Below are 19220 nucleotides of genomic sequence, written 5' to 3' on the forward strand. Positions count from 1 at the left end.
ACGCACATCAGCGAGCGTACTGTGGCATATTTAAAAGAAGAGTTCACAGCAAAATCTGTTCTTGATATTTAGCTCTTGAATGTGACTGATTTTAAACCTCACTAAAGTTATAAATGATACAGTAAGCTTAACTTTGTTGATCCGCAGCTGGGAATTGGGTCATACCAGCAGCAGACAGAGAGCTGTATGGGTGAGCAAAGTAAAAAGTACTGAAATATATTACAGAACATGGCGGTTTTATGTTTGACAGCTTCATTTCCCATAGGCTTGCAACAGCGCTTTATTGCTGATGCTGTTCCCCAGTTCTTTGTCAGTAACCTCTGACCTGCTCATTTATCACAGAACAGAGAAATACTGTAGGTAGCAGGTGAATGCAAAAGTGATTACACTGCTACATGAGCTGTGTAGTACATAATATATAGATGTACAGAGTGCAGAGGCAGACAAAAAGTCTTATTCTCAATTTCCACACAGGCATGTTTAGGTCATTGGTAAACTAAATCTGAACAGATTTTGAGCATTATGCTTGAAGTGATGTGTTGTCAAGAATCCTCTCAAGTGTGACTTTAATATTTCTCCACAGAATTTGATGCAAGCGATTGCTAAAACCATGTCTCCTTTAGAATTCTCCTCTCCATTCTCCTCTACACAATTCAAGTGTTGTTGAGTGTAACAATTATATTAATAAGTATTCTGCAGCAAAATTGTGTAAACATGACTCTGTATGTAAATTCTTGCAGAGATGAAGAGGGGTGCAAACCCTACACTCCACCATGTTTCTGTTTGCAAGAATAGAACTTAAGTGGCTTTCTTCTACATAGTCAGAAAAAAAATTAAGATGACAATCCAAAGCATATATCATCATAAGTGTGATTTCAACAAATCAAGTCATAACATATTTTTTCTTACTTGTTTCATATTCTGTGCTTGAAGCTTTGTTGTTGATGCTTAAGGGGGCCATATCATGAAAAGCTCACTTTTTCAGTGCTTGTGTGTAGGGCTGTAGTCTGCTGGTCGACTGGTCGATTGGTTGGTCGATATGCTCTTGTCCGACTAAATTCTCATTGGTCGAATAATCTCTGTGTTATTTTCATAAGGAGAAAAGTGCTACATCAATAGCTTTCCAAGAGTAATCCATTATCTCCTGCAGCGGGAGGGACAGACTAACAAATTAGCTGTGCAACTAATCGATTAGTCGAAGATGTACGATTGCCGACCAAGATTTTCTTTGGTTGACTGCAGCCCTACTTGTGTGTATGTATTTGGGTCTCTGGTCTTTTTACACAGTTTGTGTGTTAGAAAGCACATCGAACAGTCAGTTTGGTGTGGGCTGGCTTGCTCTGTACTCTTGTGATTCAACAAGCCATTCAGACTGGATGCCCCTTCTGACATCACATGGGGCAAAGCTAACCTACTCTTAGCTAAGGGTGAAAAATTTGCACATATTGCGGGTCTGGACCGGGGGACAGAGCCTCTGACATAGCTGATTTATGTTCAATCTCGCTTCTCAACCTAGCTGAAGCTAACACCGGAGTCACACACCACCTCAGCTGCTGGCATCAATAATAAATGCTGGTGAGTTTATATAATTTTAAAGTTACTCAGTATGTAGATATCTATGCGTGTTAACAATAACGTTGCTGCCATATTTACGCTTTTAGATAATGTGATTTTGAGTATGGATGGAGCAGCTACAATGTTAGCATAGCTCTAATCGATCTGAACTCCCTTCAGAAAACAAGCATTTTAAAAGCTGTTCGCTTGTCGTCTTGCGGACAGATCTGACAAAGCATGAATTCAGACTTTTTACAAATCGACATCATGATGTAGTTATTTCTGCATCCATTTGATCTGTTTATTGCAATTAAATCAAGTTTATTTACACTCAAACCAGCTGTTCTGAACAAGGCTGTTTAGACAGAATGAGAAGGCTGCAGTGGTGCTTGATCCTTATGGTATTTTGACTAAAGTCAGATATATTTTATTAAGACCCCGGGGAACTGTGTTAACTTGTGGTTCACTAGCAAGGACCACACCATCAACAAAATACGTTTGGATGACTTATTGAGGAAAACAATTGATGTGCATAGTTCTTCTGGTTGCTGGCTGTGTTGTGGGGAAGGTTATGGGGAATCCGCCGTAGCATCCGCGCAACAGCAGGAAGAGAGAAATAGGGTGGGGGGGAGGGGCGCAGAATACGAGAGCGGAAGAAGAGGAGAGGGTTAGGTGGTATAGCTGGAAGTAGCGTAGTTGAGGTGTGGTCCTGCTCCCGAAACTTCGCTTGATAGCTTCAAAAAAGGGGTTTAATATGGCCCCTTTAAGGCTTATGTCTGTTAGCTTTATGATAAGTCAGACGTACAAGTTAGCCCACAATTATATTTACCTCTACATCATTACATTTAAACATAAACACAGATGTTTAACAAGATTTTAGGATTAAACTTCAATGCTTTTGTTGCTGTGTTGTTTCTCCACTCGTTGGCAGAATAGCTTTGACAACTACATGGCATTGTGAGGTCTTGGCTGAATGTTGGCTCCATATTCGTTATAACAGTGTTTTGTTCTGTGACGTATGGCTCCCTCTTCTCCAGACAAGTATATAACAGCACCATTATATAGCCACTTCAGCTAAAATCAGGCTGTTTAACACACCCCAGGCCTCCCGCACTTCAGCTGGGTCAGCTGCTTAACGACACCCTTTCATCTCGCACAGAGGCAGTGTGTCTGTGTGTGCATGTGTGTGCATGTGTGTGTGTGTGTGTGTGAGAGAGAGAGAGGAAAATGCAGTGTGTGTGGTGCAGTATCCACGTGTGTTTGAACTGTGATAATAGAGGTCCATTAGAAAGCAGACAGGGGGCCAGTGAGAGCTGCATTCCTTCATTACAGCCTAATGGACATTAAACGGCAGTCTGCCACACACACACACACACACACACACACACACACACACACACACACACACACACGTACCAGCAAATAAGAAATGCTGTCTGAAGAAGATTAATCCATCTGCATTGACCCACTGCCTATGTGTGTGTGTGTGTGCGTGTGCGTGTGTGTGTGTAGCCTCTGTGAGTTGAGGCAAACAATGCCAAGTTCGATCCAGAGAACAATGGATCATTTACAAAGACAGTTCATTGGTTTTTAGATTAATCAAACTGTCGTTGCTGGTTTATGACAGATCCCACTTTCACACAACTACCTTCGAGTTAAACTCAGACCCTTTTCCCATCAGTGCTTCAATGACAAATGTGAAACTTTAAATACATCCATGTGCGTTAATATTGAAATGAAACTACTAAAATCGAAAGTCTAAGTCTGAAACATTTTTTGCACCAATTCTGAAATTGAAACCGACACAAAAACCCACACCAACACTTAAACCCACTGTAAACAACATCTGCACAAAAGTGGACACCAAGTAGATCACTGCTACTTGCATCATCTGGTAACACCAGACACTAAATATCTGAATGACATCAGTTTAAAATAAATCACAGTAGTTAGGATAAAGATTACAACTATGCCAGAATAACTGAAAAAAATATAATATCTACATCTATATCTATATATCTATCTATATCAACATTTGTCAAGCTGGAACTAGTTACATTTTGACCAAATATCTAGCAAGGAAATACATTTTTAAAAATCATATCATACTTGTGTTCCCCACTAAAAACCGATACATTTTTATGACACTGAAGTTTGCAATAGTATAAATGTGAGTCTGTGTGGTGAACTTTGACACTGGTGGTGGTGAGCTGTAATTACTTTACTGAAGCTGTGACTGAAGGAAATATTATAAAGTGACACATTTTAATACCCTCATAACCTCTTTCTGCTCAGGTCAATCTGTTCACACTGCAGCTGCAAAGTGTCCTAATTTAGATGTTCCTCTGAGATTCTTAGACAATTTAACAATACTGAGTAAGAGAGACAAAAATTGCAAAACGTGACTTGCATTTGGTCAGATGCCTGAATTCAGTCGAGCGACAAAAACAAACAGATGTCTTGTCTCTTTGTGCATTCACTGTTGGTTCAGTTTGGTGTGGGTGATCTCCTCCAACAGATGTGAAGTCGCCCAAAAAAAAATCAGATACAAGCGGCAATTCAGAGTTTAAAGGCAGAATGAGTAGGACTTTTCCTAAAAACAATGTATAGACTACAAAAACAACCTCTCTTCATCATCAGTTATGACCCCACTAGAAGTGTGCGGCAGTGTCTGTATCTGCAGAGACCCTGCCCTCTCACTGTATTTTCTTATTTTTTTGCTGTGTTCGGGACATTACTGGGCGGTGGAGCCCGGGGAGGAGGGGCCAACTTTGAATGTTGTGTTTACAAACCGCAACTGACAAATCCTACTCATTCTGCCTTTAAGCATGGAGGCTGAGTAAACTCAGCCTGTCTCATTTTTCACACTACCTTTCTCATTTCCTTTGTTTTATATAGTCGACTGGGTGCTGCATCACTCCGCTACTATCACCAACAGCGACTACTTCAAAGTGAGTGAGTGCAGCCTCAATCAGTCAAAAGCTTTTGGAGCGCTGCGCGGATACAACAGCCCCTCTCTTCCATATAATAAATATATTGTTGATGTTTTTTTAGCTAGCGTCAAAGCTGCTCCGGTATCCCTCTAAATGTTCGCTGTGCAAGTAAAACACACCCGCACGTAGAGCCCTATATCAATGCCACATCTGAGACTCGCACACGCGCTGAGCTTGCCTTTTATTTCCCCTCCCCCTCCATCTGTCTCACACTCTTTCTATAAAATACTTATAAATAATATAGTTATTGACTCAGCACTCAAACATGGACACACATAGACACCTACAAACACACACACACACACACACACACGATACCACAGTAGATCGACACCCCCCTCCCCAATGCTCCAATGTGCAGGAGTGATATTCTGTTGCCTAGTAACCAGGTAGAGTTTCTAGTAAGAGCCTCTTCGCTGAGAGAATCCCACTGTCCTAGACTTCTCTCTCTTCCTCTCTGGCCCACTCTCTCTCTCTCTCACACACACACACACACACACACACACACACACACACATACACACACTTGAATCACAACATATATCTGAGCCATTTGAACTTTCTTTCATTAAACTGTGCACATGCACTTTAAATTCACCTGGCACTTTTCTTCACCGTCAACCTTCAATCACCTCTCTGCCGTAAAACTAGGTTTCTGGAACTCTTATTCTTCACACCACACTTATCTACACACTTATGTGCACTGCCTCTCTCTCTCAATCACACACACACAGTCCTGTACATACAGGCCCACTTTGTAGACAAAGCAGAGACACGTGCTGCACAGCGGAGAGAAGAGGAGAAGCAGAGAGGCTGCAGTTTTCAGGTCTCTAAGGAGATGCAGTTAAGTATCAGGCTACTGTATATCCATTATACTCCACCGCTGTAAAAGCATCTCTTATACTTACACACACACAACACACACACATACACAAAGATGGGCACCGATAAGTGTGCGGCCAAACATTCGACACAGGAAGAACCCTTAAAACACTTCTACCTTTTACTTTCAATTGCAAAAAAAAAGATGTGCTTCAAAGAGGAATCAGAGGATAAAAAGTGCCTCAAATATACAAATGTTAACCCCTAAAATGTCAAAAAAACACACTTCAGTCAATATATGTCTTCATACTTTAAGTGCAAAACTATTATTTGATATTCTTTGTTTTGATGTGCAGCAGAGATGAAGGCTGAGAGAGAAATAGCTGTTCTTTGTTAGTGTTACAGGGCTGAAACAAAGTTATATATACATGATAAAACATTGCAGTGATATGATCTCCATCTCTCTCTCTCTCTCTCTCACACACACACACACACACATACACACACACACATACTGTGCTGTGCTGTCCGCATTGCCATGACAACCTAGTGCTAGATGCTGATGGGTTTCCCAGATCTTTTATTTATTCATCCATCTCTGCATTACTCTTTCATACTACCACACACACACACACACACACACACACACACACAGATGTGCACCCATGCATGCACTCCCACACAGGCCCTCATTTATAAGCTGGTTTGATCATCAGAGTTGGTACCAAAGAGGAAATCTGTAAAAGAGTGTTTCTGAAAAAAAAAAAAAAAAAAAAAAAAAAAAAAGGTGCATGCCCATGTTTGTGCAATAAACGGTGTGGGCAATTCTTGTTGCCTCCAGAACATTGTTGTGTGAAATGAAAAGCTGTCCATATAAAGTAGGCCATTACATATAGTGTGTCTCTCTCTCTTTCTGTGTGTGTGTGTGTGTGTTTCTGTCATTCCAACCATCTTTCAGACAGTAATGTGATCAGCAGCAAGGCGAGGGCTGCTGTGTTATTCATGTGGAGCTTGACTGTGGGGAAACGGCTCAGAACAGCGGGAACACACAGACACACACGTACTGCACGGCACAAACACACACACACACACACACACAAAAAGCTCATTAGGAACAGTAGTGCAGCTACTTAACAGCAAACGCAACAAGGCAATATGACCTAAAAACATATCTGAATACTAAGCACCCCAAATACTAAATACAAAAAAAAAACGGGATGAAGAGAAGGAGCTCCAGCCTCCTGTGACGGTCCGCTGATGATCCTAACCCCGGCATGATGCATCGTCCCCGGGGGAGCCATGTGCTGACCTCGCTGGCTCCTCCTCCGAAAAAAGAAACACATTATCGCCTTTTCAGGTTACTTCTCGTGCCTTGGGGATCGTACTTTGTGCGTGTGAGTGAGTGTGTTGTTTTTGAGATGCACTATGAGGGACAGCGGTCCTTCATAGTGCATCTCTGCAGAATCTGCGGTTGCTCAGTTTTTCAATTATACCTGCTGACTCTCTGTCTTTCATAACCATCAGCCTGAATAAATCCACTTTTAGTGAACTCTGTTCCCCTCCAGCTCAACCCAATTTGACCACCAGGACATCACGCACCGACGCACACCTCATGCCTATAAATCAATACAACCTGCGAGTCAGTCCGTGTCAAACGCTGAAACACCCTGACAGTTTATTTCATTTCAAGTGGTCTCATTATCAAAAAAGATCTTGCAGTTTTTCACTTGGTTTGCTCTGAGAAACCTTTGCCTGGCATGAGTGTGTGTGTGTGTGTGCATGCAAATGCATATTTTATACTGTAGTACACTGAAGAAAGAAAAAAAAACATGCATTACTGATTCCTGCCTCCAATAGAGCGACATAAAAAAACACTAAAATAGAAGAAAAGGAAAAATCTGAAGAAGTGCTTTGGTGCATTTGCAGACATGTTTTAGCAGCGAGAACAGACAAAGACATGAGAGGAAGAAGAGAAAGAAACAAAGAAAGAGCACGTTATTCAGCTGCAGCTTTTTTAGAGAGAGAGAGAGAGAGAGAGAGAGAGAGAGAGAGAGAGAGAGAGAGAGAGAGAGAGAGAGGAGGGAGGGGGAGGAGGGGTTGATAGAGTAGTTGTGTCTTGAGGAAGAGAAACCCGCTGCATCTTCACTGCAGCAACCATCAACTAGCAGAGAAAGACGATAAAAAAAAAAGCATGAGAACGACGGAGAGCGGAGACTCGCGTGCTCATCGCTCACACTTGTGATTGGCTGTGTCCGATTGTCAAACAAGAGCACCGTTTTGGATAGATTTCATATGCAACTCTCCTCCTCCATCACCTCTTCATTCTCCTCTTTTCTCCCTGTTCTCGTCTTTGACTTTTAACTCCCACCTTTTTCCAACAACTCCCTCTTCTACTTCCTGTCCTCTCTCTTTCACCTCCCTCGTCTGTTTTCTATCCCAGACTTTTGGACTTCATTTGCTTCCTCTTTCCCTCATTTATTAACTTTTTTTTAAAATTGAGTGTCATTTCTCTCTCCTCTTTCCTAAAGTATCAGTCTCTTCACCCTTGTCCTCTGCTCACACACACACACAGTCATTTCCCATCAATATTCCTTGTCTAATGGAAGTTTTGTTAAAGAGAAACTGCCTCTCATTTTTTCTCTGTGGATTTCCTCGATTAGAGTGACAGAGCAGGTTTTGGATGGTTGGTTGATCTGTGAAAACACAGAATACACTTCTCGACCATCATCAACACGATGCGTAGCCATGGCAACAGCTGCCGAAAATCCCTCCTCACAGTAGCAAAGGGCCAATCAGTGAGGCGCTGCCACTACGGGGGACGTGACTGACAGCTCTCTGACTTAAAAGACATACTGGGCAAACAGAACTGAGAAACTGCAGTTACTTTCTTTATATCTACAGGCAGGAACTATATAGAATATTGTGCATTTATTTGACAAAGGGGTTTTACTGCTTTTCTGTTTGAAATTTGTGGTTAGAAATGCTGGATACAAGCTGTAATACAGCGGTGAAATGGCCAACCACCTTTGCTTGGATTGTCTGATAGTATCAGGACACTGGCCCTCCCGGTGAAGCTCATCTGTCGGGTGAAAAGAAGCGTCTGGCAGTACAGAGAGTGTGACAGAGGTGGCACACATCGGTCTACAGCTCTCCCCGGGCCAACTGCACAGTTAGCAGTGACAACGGCTGTAATGCATAGGGAACTGGACCTTCAGAATTGTGAGAAAAAAGGAAGAAAAATGGCTAAGAATAAAACAAAATGTGTATGTTAAGCAGATTTCTTACAACATCTTTGAACACCAATAAAAATCACAGACCTGTTCTGCTGCTTTTAGACAGCAGAGGGATGTTTAAGAACTCCATAGTCCACTCTTTAACAGATTAACCCTCTGACCCTGAACAGCAGCAGCCACCAGATTTACTCAGATTGATCTTTAACCTTTAACACAACAGATTCATGCATGAAACAAAACATGGTTGGCTGGCACAAAGCTCTGTGAAACAAGTTGACATTGACACACTGCTTTCCTCTGCACCCAGCTGTAGTTACGGGCAGAAACCATTCCCCCTCCCACATTTTACCCTTTTTTGCCTACCACTTATAAGTCCATCTGGACCAAAACCTTTTCTAAATGAATGAACAGTAACGTAACCTAACCCTAACCATGGCGGTCCGATCACAGCGTTTCTGCCCATAACCCTGATGACATCCATAATTTCATAGACTCAAGCTATCATCTGGCCGGCAGCACAAACACACTTAAATTGTGACATAAACACACACACACACACACACACACACACACACACACTCCATTTCTCTGGAGCGCTTTGTGGAGTCAGATGCTCAGCGCCCGGGGCAGGAGAGGGTCACTGCCTGAACACCCAGCGTGTGTGAATGTACACCAACACACGCATACAGTTGAATATACACACGTACAAACTCCTGCATTGCACACACACACACACACACACATACACACACACACCCTGCGTTTACACACATGAAAGTCCGTGCTATTAGTTCCAGATCATTTTGCGAAGCTGCCTATAAACAGTGAGCCTGGGGATAAACAAAGATCCTACTGTACTGGAAGTAATCCCACAACACACACACACTTTAACACCCTGTTTACACATGCACTCTCTTCTCTCTCTCTCTCTCTCTCTCTCTCTCTCTCTCTCACACACACACACAGCCAACCCAAAACCACACAAGTTGGCTTGTACACACACACATAAGACATTAACAAACACCCTGAGGGCCGACAAACAGTTTTGTTTTACTTATTAGGTTTGGCTTCATAATGGATTTTTGAACAACGATAATAATCGATGTAGGGCCGGGTATCATTTGACATTTTATAGCAATAATGCCGATATGATTCCTGAGTTTTGATACTGATTCCAAAGCTACACTTTATTTGGATAACTTAATCATATTGGTCAAACTTTTTTAAATGTTAAATGTTTTCTCATAACAGTATGACCGAGCAAGCATTCAACGCCAACTTTCTCTTGATGGTTTTCGATAATCTGTGCAACTGTTGCACTAAATTATGACCATTATTATAAATACCTGTAAAATCCTTTGAAAGCTACGTGTTACAATTCTTTCCTATAAAAGAGGAATGTTCTGTCTGAGCAGGAAGTTTAGCCCTTTATTTGATTTTACGAACTAGACTGTCTGTGCTGCACTTCTGCTACTTTCTGGGGTTTTTTGGGGTAAACGAGTGTAAAGTGAACGTGTTGATACTTTCACGTTTTGGAGCCAAGCTGATTTATTCTCTCGCATAAATCTGTTAACTAGAAGAATGCACTGTTGTGACCATGTTGGCTAGCATGGAGAGTTGACAATGTTCATGATCTTCAGCAGGCACAGAGAGTATTTATGCTGAATGCTTTGTTCCTCTATGATTGTAGGTATGTGGTATTTATGCACGGCTGTAACATTGTACTGAAAGAATGTATTCTCATTACTTATTTTGTGACAGTTGTATTTATCTTTTTGTAATATTTGCATGCATTCTTTTAGAGCACTTATCCGTTTTTCTTCAACTGACTTTCTAACTGATGTATGGTCCTTGTCCGCTATACAAGACAATGCAGAGATCCCACGACACACGCTCGCATACATCTACAGAGAAACACACAAGCGCGCACGTTGTGAGACCTGTGCAAAGTGTGCCAGGACTTCATACGTCAGAGAGACAGGATCCCTCTGTCTCTGCAGTGATACACACCTTATGACCCCCAATCTGCTGTTATCATGAGCACAGGCCAAATATAATGAGTCACCGAGCACACACACACACACACACACACACTGCTCAGTACAAATAGACCGGTGGAGAGGGAGAGATGCACACACACACACCTGAGGATGTCTGTCTGAGTGGCAGTAAGAGAAAGACAACCTGCTGACATCGAGGCTGACTCTCTTTATCCCTCACACTGCAGAGATGAAGTCATTTTAAGACAAAAACCCAAACACACACACTCACACACACACACTCACACACACACGCACTACAGACAAAAAGAACAAAACCCTTGAAATAACATCGCAGCTGGAGCGAAAGGTGACAACTCAAACTTCTTGCTCCTGAAGATGGAGCTGATTAGGGGTCATTTTATCACTGCTGTAGGTTGTAACAGACGCCCCTCAGCAAACACTGAGGCCTCTTATCATCCTCAAGTCGACACTTATCCGAGCTACATTTTAACGAGATTCTTCAAGCTGGAGATTTTAACTTGGATCAGTTTTCCCCCTGCCTGACACAGCTTTAAATCTGGTTCTGATATTATAAAACCGATTGATAGTCCAACCCGCCAAATGCTTCTTCGTGTAGCCTCATCTGTATTCATTTATGGAGGAAGTGCAAGAGGCCCTCTCAACATGTTTAGAGTATGACTAATGGAGACAGATAGCATGATGAATCCACTCATCTGTAATGGATTAACCTTGTCTGGCCCTCGATTCTGATCTAATCAGTCTGATTCAGCTTGTTATTCTATCACAACCAGCGACTCCTAAACATTCAGTCTTGTGACAGTGTCACAGGAGATATTTTGCACTGGAAAAGTCTAGTCAGGTATAACTGATTACACTGTATTATCTACTGGACACATTCCTTCCTACAATATTCTTTGAGGACCACACACCGCTGGTTTTGCATGTTTCAGCCTGTGGACTATAAATTGCCAAATGTACTTCAAACCTTCCAGAGGTTTTCAGTTTTACATCCAACCCTTGTTTCCCATTCATGCAAGTAGTAAACTAACAATTATTTCCATTATTTATTAATCTACTCAATACTCACATACAATACATGTCTATTAATCAATTCATTGCAGTGAAATGGTGAAGTGGTGAACTTTCTAGAGCCCTATAGTACATGATGTCCTGTTTTGGCGAACAACAGTTACTGTCATATAAGCTTCACATTTGAGAGGCTGGAACCAACCATTTTTCATCATTTTTCCCTGCAAGATAAATTAAACAAATCATTGATTTTCAAAATTGTAAATAAACTATTTGATTACTGGAGATTTTTTTTTTAGCTCAAGACTTTAGTAGACATGAAATTTACTGATAATCTGATGCAGTCATCTCAAAAGTTTGTCCAGGTTACGGACAGCTGAGACAAGGAGCCTTTTGAAAAACAGCCCTATTCCACTACTTTGTGGTTTATTAAATGATTTGATAATGAAGCATAAATCAAACCTGAGAGACAAACAATGAAATCTCCCAAGAAAATAAATTGTTTTTCAGTAGTTGACAATCAAATCTTCAATTTCAGAGCAAGTTGAAAACATCAATAGCAGAGTACCTCAACTTGGACCCTGTGTAAGACTTTCTTGTTTAGAAGATTGAAGATATTTTAAGTTGGTCAATGTAAAGCCACACTGTATGGTGGACGAGTGAATATCGTATTAAAAATCAGTTAACTGCTGTGATTGCAGCTTGAGCAAAGACGTGCATTTTTCTGGATATCCTCACACGTTAATGTACAAGACAAAAGAGCAGGTCAGTCAATCATCGATGATGAGCATCATAAACATGACGAATGAGAATTGCTGTTGTGCTGAAATGCTGTTATGTTAATTGTGAGCAGCTATTGACCTGTTTTTATTGTATGAATCTGGATTTTTAATCGTGCAATAGTGTTCGCAATAGTGTCGGTTTGTTCGACCTCTGGCAAAAGGTATGGCTTTAAAAAAAGATATGTTTTCCCTGAAATTTAGTTTACTCTCTTTATCTCTTTGTTTCTTGTCCTCTCCAGACTCTGAATTTAACCAATGTGTGCATGCTTTCGTGTGGTTGAGTGGCAGAACATTTATGCTGCAAATAATATTTACATAGCCCACTGTGGACCACCAACTCTGCACTGCTTACCCAGTGGATCCTGTCCACACACACACACACACACACATACCCACATACTCACACACAATAAGGAATAAAACACAGAGAGCTGTCCAGTCAGATCAACTCTTAGGATATAACCTGGTTCCAGTCTTAAACAAGCAGTCAGAATGCAATGCTAGGCATGTAACAGTGTGTGTCTCATTCATTAGCTCTCTTGGTACAAACAGTCCTCACTGTCGCCAAACAACAACACATATCATCAGCAATCAGCTGGAAATCCGAAATGTGATCAGGACACAAGCAGGAGAAAAAGAACATGCACTGACCATAAAGGCATCTGTTTCATAGTAGTAGGCTACATCTGCAGACGCTGCAGCGTGCAACACGCTTTGCAATTAAACAAAACAGACATACTGTAATGTAACATCTGTCAAACAGCAGGCCAAGCCATGTGTTTATGTCTATATGTCTAACTGAATAATTGTTGCTTTTAAAATTTTCCCTCTCTCCTGTCTACCTCCTTTGCTTGCTCTAATTTGTTCTTATCTCAAATGAAATTCCTGTGTTGTCTATTGATGTGACTTAATTTGCATGCATATACACGCACGCAACATTGAAATATCTCAATACACCTTTCTTTTATTAAACACCAGCATAAGAAGAAATGGCATCCGTACCCAACCAAACGCTTGGATGGAAGCCCTGCCAATTTATGCTGAATTCATTTAAAAACAGCCAACATGATGTGCTTTTGTATGATTTCCAAATTGCTGCACAGGTCTGCCAATTCAATCCCCCAAAAATGATTTTCTAACCAATTTTAGATACAACCGCTCATACTACAGGGGCAGTCTTCATCAATTATGTAATGTCTTAATTTCACCAAGTATACCCCTGTTCTGTAAAAGAGCACAACATGCCTTTCGTTTTTATGGCAGGGTTATTTAGCGCCGACAGCGAGCAGTATGGATATAACACTGTGATATTAATCCCCAAAGGGGAATTCTCTGTTGGCAATTCTCCCTCCAGCGAGGTCAGAGTCCGATGATAGCTAAAGCACAGAAACCTTAGAGATGGCAGGGATGCTTTATATTACTGACACTTGATGAAGTAGATGATGGTTCACATGAATGTCCAAGTCCACGTCTCAAAGTCTAAAACGGGATAAACATGGGACTGACATGGGATTTGCTTTATGGTAAAGCTGTCCTGGGACATTGATGATGGAAGGGAACTTCCCTGTTTTCCGAGCCACAACTATCAACAAGGAATTCTTAATGTAGTCTCTGATCTACCCCAACCTTCCCAATACTGTGTCAGGTCAGTTATGCACACATATACAACATGTGATCACCATTTAGTATATGACCCAACTAGGAGTGTATTAATTCTCCAAATCCACGCTTCAATTCAGTCTTTGATTTTTTTTTGGGGTGGGTGGGTGGGGTTGGGGGAGGGGGATAAGAGAAAAAAACAGGGAAAAAAATTCTGGGTTTTGTTAAATCAACTTCAATTTGGAATATCAAGAACACTATGAAGGTATATTAACTTTATAAATTAACTTCACATAAATTAACTAAGAAAACAAAAATAAATAAATAAAAAACACTTCTCTGAAGAACAGTCTACGTATTAACTATATAAACACCGTATTTTCTCCAATAGTGGTCGGGGCTTTTATTTACCGCAGCTGCAGAGGGTACCAAGCCTTTATTAGAAGCAGGCTTATATTAGATATCATTTATTTCTAATTCCCTCTGTTTGATAAGTACATTTGCTCATATTTTAGTACAAAGCCTCCTTGTTTTCTGATCTGCTTCCATTTACTGTTGATTTTTTGTTACTTCATTACTGGAAATTATAGTAATCCACATCCGAGACTTCTGCCGGTCAAGCCAGCTAAGTACCAGTTAACCCTCTGCTAATTTGAATGGGGATAAAATAATTTAATCATGTGGCTTTTAGACTTTCCAAATGTTGTCGGACTGATTGGATGAAATTCTGATTGTGAAACGAGTCATTTGACTATCACCATGTGCGAGTTTTGTTATATTAGTAACGTAATGAGGCTGCAACAGGCTGCAGCGGTGGCATCGAGTTGGTGTAGGTTGGGGGAGGGGGGACGGATCTGTGTCTTGAGACCATGGACATTTGTGTCATGGTTTGAGAACCGTTACACCCCTAGACCCAACATATCAAAGGGGACTGCACACTAACAACAAAAACTGTGTACTTCCACTAGTACACGTCACTGCTAAACCAGACAATTACATAAAATAATTACCAAATAAGTCTTTCTGTCCATGCACTCCACTCTCTTTCTCTCTTGTTTGCTTTCCATTTGGTTGTCTCTCCCTTTCGCTCTCTTCTTCTTTCATTCTTGTTTTCTGTCTCTCAAGCTCTCTTTTCACAAACACGCTTAAATGACGTTTAAATGTCACTATCATTTCCCATCATAAGGAAAGCCGAGCAGCCTCCGACCCATGCCCAACCCTGGCTGGAAGGAAGGTCGCCAAAGGAAGGTCAGCTGTCGTGCAGTGACCCATTCAGACAAACCACCAACCATACACACACACACACACACACACACACACACACACAATATATTAAAAGATCATGCGGTACCGTCACAAAATAAAGAAAGAATAATTATTTTATAATTTCATTTCATGTTTTATGATATCAGTACCTTGAAGATTAGATTCAAGGAACACAGAAATGTAAATGCAAATGAATATGACTCAGGTCCTGATTTTGTTTTTACACCACCACCCACTTAATCACATCAGGAAGGAAAATAATTTGCAGTGGTTCATCTTCAAGTTGTTTTTTTTTTCTCATAGTGCTTGGAATGAATGCACATTATGTTCTTTTTTTGTCTCTGCTCCAGTGTGCTCAAACATCCCACAGATGAAAATTATCCAGGCAGGATGTTCACTTGAGGGGTAATAATGGATACTAAAACAGACATGAGCAGCTACAAACTGATTTCACTTGGACTGTATGGCTTCCTGACGTTAAATTCAAATGAATGAATTTTAGCACAAAATGGCTGCCAGACAATGTTTGCAGAGGGATACTGTGACCTAAGAGAAAAACTTAAGAGGCAAGTGTATATTTAACTTGTACAGTCACAACTGATTCATGATGTGCATCTTCAGACGTACGGGGGAAGTATTTGATCCAAAAAAACACCAAAAAAAACACAGCTCCAGTGCTTCAAATATACACCTGTGCACCCAAGATACACCAAGATCTAGTGTACCGACATTAGAACGAAGGCAAGCCGAGACAAATCAGATGCACAATCAGTGGAAAGATGTTTTCATAGGTGACCAGAAAAGAGCATGATGCAATAATGTGAAAGCCAGTCAGTGTTGGGATTCCCTACAGGCTGGTCTCTCACTTTGCTCTTCTACTGATGATGCCTCAATGCATACATTTGCCAGACTTATACATTTATTTATGCGCCTACAGGCAATGAACACTTAGGAAACTTGTCCATTAGTGGAGGTTGCCAAAAAACGCAGTAGAAAAACACTTCAGTGGTCAAATTTGCACAAGCAAAGCAAACTTTGGTTCAATCAACCCCCGTTAAAGGCCACACTGCTTCTTAAACTCAGCCATACCAGTGACCAAATTATCTTTTAGCCATATACGGCAGAACACAAACCAGATTGCTTCCATTGGGGAAGGATTAAAACAACAAACCACTCTAATCTCAAACCAGTGCAGAACAGAAATTCAGTAGAAGAAACATCTACTATTCTCCCAATGAAGATGCACTCATGGCAACTGGACCCTGACCAGTTATTCATACATGTACACATGGCACTTGTGTGTAAAATGATGATAGTGTGGGGAAATTCAACCCCAGTAGTTGGACAAATGACCTGTCAGATTTCACCAGGGTGGAGCCCCACACTGGTGCTTGTTTAGTCTCATAGAAACATTCACAGACAAGTTGATGCATTCCCATGGCATGCGTAAAGCTTTTAGGAAGCCATCATTTGCACCAACTGGCTACATCATCATGTTTTGCTGTGTGTTTTGGTTGTATGAATCACATACCTCTTAATCAAGGGACACATGTATGCCTGGCGATGACCACACCTACAGGACTGAGGACATATTTGGTCTTACCAGGTGTCAGACAGACTTAGGTTTCCAGCATATGAAAGGATATGGATTACAGACGACGCGAAGACACCAGTTGCGAGGCCTTGTTGTTTGCTTTAAGCAGAAGAAGGCCACGGGGGCCAGGACTGGGTACGGCTGCTGCTCCTCCTCCTCGGAGACACAGTCTGGATCGCGGATGGGAGCCGTGATGCGAACTCCCAGTGTTGGTCCAACTTCCACTTCCAGCTCCGGTTCCTGCTCCACATGCTCCTGAACCTCAGGACTCCATTCAGCTTCACCTCCTCCTCTACTGCTCTTCCTTCTCCTCTCCACCTCCTTCTCCTCTTCTTCCTGATCACGGCCTCCTCCAGGGTCAACATCAGGGCCCGGGGCATCATTCCGGTAGGCCGTAGGTATAGCGAGCCTCACCTCCTCCAGCACCTCCTCCTGTTCCTGCCCCTCCGGGCACTCTGCGTACTGAAAGCGCGCTCTCCCCTCGCCATCAGTCATGATAGAGCATCAGGCAGAGCCACTCTGAAGGGAGGTCATAAGGAGAGGGGTTAGAGAGAGGTGGAGAGAAGGAGGGGTAGAAAAGACGGAAGACGGTGTGACGAGAGCGACAGAGATAGAGACGCTGGAGAGGACAAAGATGCAGAGAAACAGTGACAGAAAGACGGTGAAAGACAGAGATCAACTTAGGCAAAGGAGCAACTGGAGAAAAATCACACAGTGAGCCAAAAAAACAGTCAGGCCGTTCCCTCCTCCAATCCCTCAGCAGTAACAGTACTTGCTTCCAATCAATCTAGACACAGATTTTCAATATCCGTTTACTAACCTGGCAGCGCTCGAGGCTTTCAACGAGCATTCATTTCACAAAGCTCTTTATCAGTTCAAACAGTCCCTCTTTCTCTGTCTCCACTTAGAAATGAACTATTCCTTTAGTAGACAATAAAATGATCACACAAAAAAGTGACAGGGAATATCACACAAATCTAATTAATATGATACAGGAGATAAATTAAGATCACCATTGAGACAGATAATGCTTTGCTGTTTCAGTGACACCCTACAGGTAGGAAAACAACATTTATCCAGTGCATTAAGGTAACTATCAACTATTATGGGTGCCACAGAATCATATTGTGATATTGTGGGAATAGTAGGGATTTTTTCTCTCTCTCTCTGTCTCCCTCTCTCTTCCTGTTGCTATGTGATTGAACAGATGGACTGCTCTGTCTCTGGTCTACTGGAGGTTTTTAGCCCACACCACGCACTGGTGGGCAGGGAATGCGCAAAAAGAAAAAAAAAAAAAGAAAAAGAAAAAAAACAAATGTCACACTAATCCTGATTATTATAATAAGTAGAATAACATCGAGAACAAAACATTAGTCATCAAAATCCAGCTAACAGACTTTTTTTCTTTTTAAGGGCTTTTTTTAATGGGCTTTGTTGTCCCTCGTTTGCCGTTATATGAGAAAAGCGCATCTGACGCTTGAGGCAGTTGTATGCTCTCCTGAAGGGATTGTCTGACAATGAGGCAAAATATTAAACATGCTCTCCATTGAATAGATGTTGAAAACTACTTACATATATTTTCAAACGGTGTCAGAGGAAATAAATACCGCCTGAGGGAATTAAGCGCCGGTCACCTGTGGTTTTTTTTTCTTTTGTTGTCATTAAAAGTGGACGCATGGACTCAATATATATTAAAACATAACGGTAGGTTACTAACAAACAGAAAAAACTTTATTCTTTTCAAATATACCTTATCGAGACGGAATCGGAAGTTCCCATAAGCATGATCCGTGACTTTCCGTGTTTCTAGCGCACCCAGCCTTTCTCAGCAACCCGGAGCTTTCCTTTCTTTCTTCCCTCTCTGTCCAAAAAAAGATATCCTTACTTCTTTTGCTTAAAAAAAAAAAAAAGATCAAAGGTAATCCGAGAGCCGTTAAAAATCACTGGAAGTAATCAAATAATCTCTTGAAGTGGTCTTGGTTTGCGCTTTGGGTGAAACGGGAACGTCTATCCACATCCATGCATCCATCCATCCGTCCATCCTCGCTGAGGTGTTGGTTACGCAGCGTGGAGCGGAGATGCGCGCGGGAGGCTCGGGCTGTGTGGGTTGCTGTGCTGAAGCTCCGTGGATGATCTGACAAGGAAAAACTTGGCCCAGGACCCGGGAGCCCTGACACGTGACGTGATGCCCGGTTATGGAGACGTAGCGCACAGCAGGAGACACACACACAGACACACACACACACACATACACCAAAAAATGCAAGAAAGAGCCAGGCTGGCGCGCACGCATGCGGGGTTTCATGCATCACCATGCAGTCAGCAGCAGATAATGAAAACGGAAT

The 19220-nt window shown here is 41.7% G+C and overlaps 1 protein-coding gene across 14 annotated transcripts in view; it reads right to left on the reverse strand.

The window, feature by feature from the left end:
• Positions 1 to 19220, reverse strand: part of cacna1ha (calcium channel, voltage-dependent, T type, alpha 1H subunit a) — a 166335-nt gene that overhangs the window by 96740 nt on the left and 50375 nt on the right. For 10 of the 14 annotated variants that reach the window (XM_042392593.1, XM_042392589.1, XM_042392585.1 and 7 more), the window contains one exon: positions 16928 to 17394. The exons of 1 other annotated variant lie outside the window; for it this stretch is intronic. In XM_042392593.1, the coding sequence (XP_042248527.1) occupies positions 16928 to 17370 (443 nt within the window). In that variant the 5' untranslated portion in view covers positions 17371 to 17394. Of the gene's footprint in view, positions 1 to 16927; positions 17395 to 17695; positions 17711 to 18447; positions 18579 to 18625; positions 19096 to 19220 lie in introns of those variants that run through there. 3 more of the 14 variants (XM_042392594.1, XM_042392595.1, XM_042392596.1) reach the window with 3 other exon arrangements.

This window comes from Thunnus maccoyii, chromosome 18, assembly GCF_910596095.1.
Source record: "Thunnus maccoyii chromosome 18, fThuMac1.1, whole genome shotgun sequence".
Lineage (NCBI taxonomy): Eukaryota > Metazoa > Chordata > Actinopteri > Scombriformes > Scombridae > Thunnus > Thunnus maccoyii.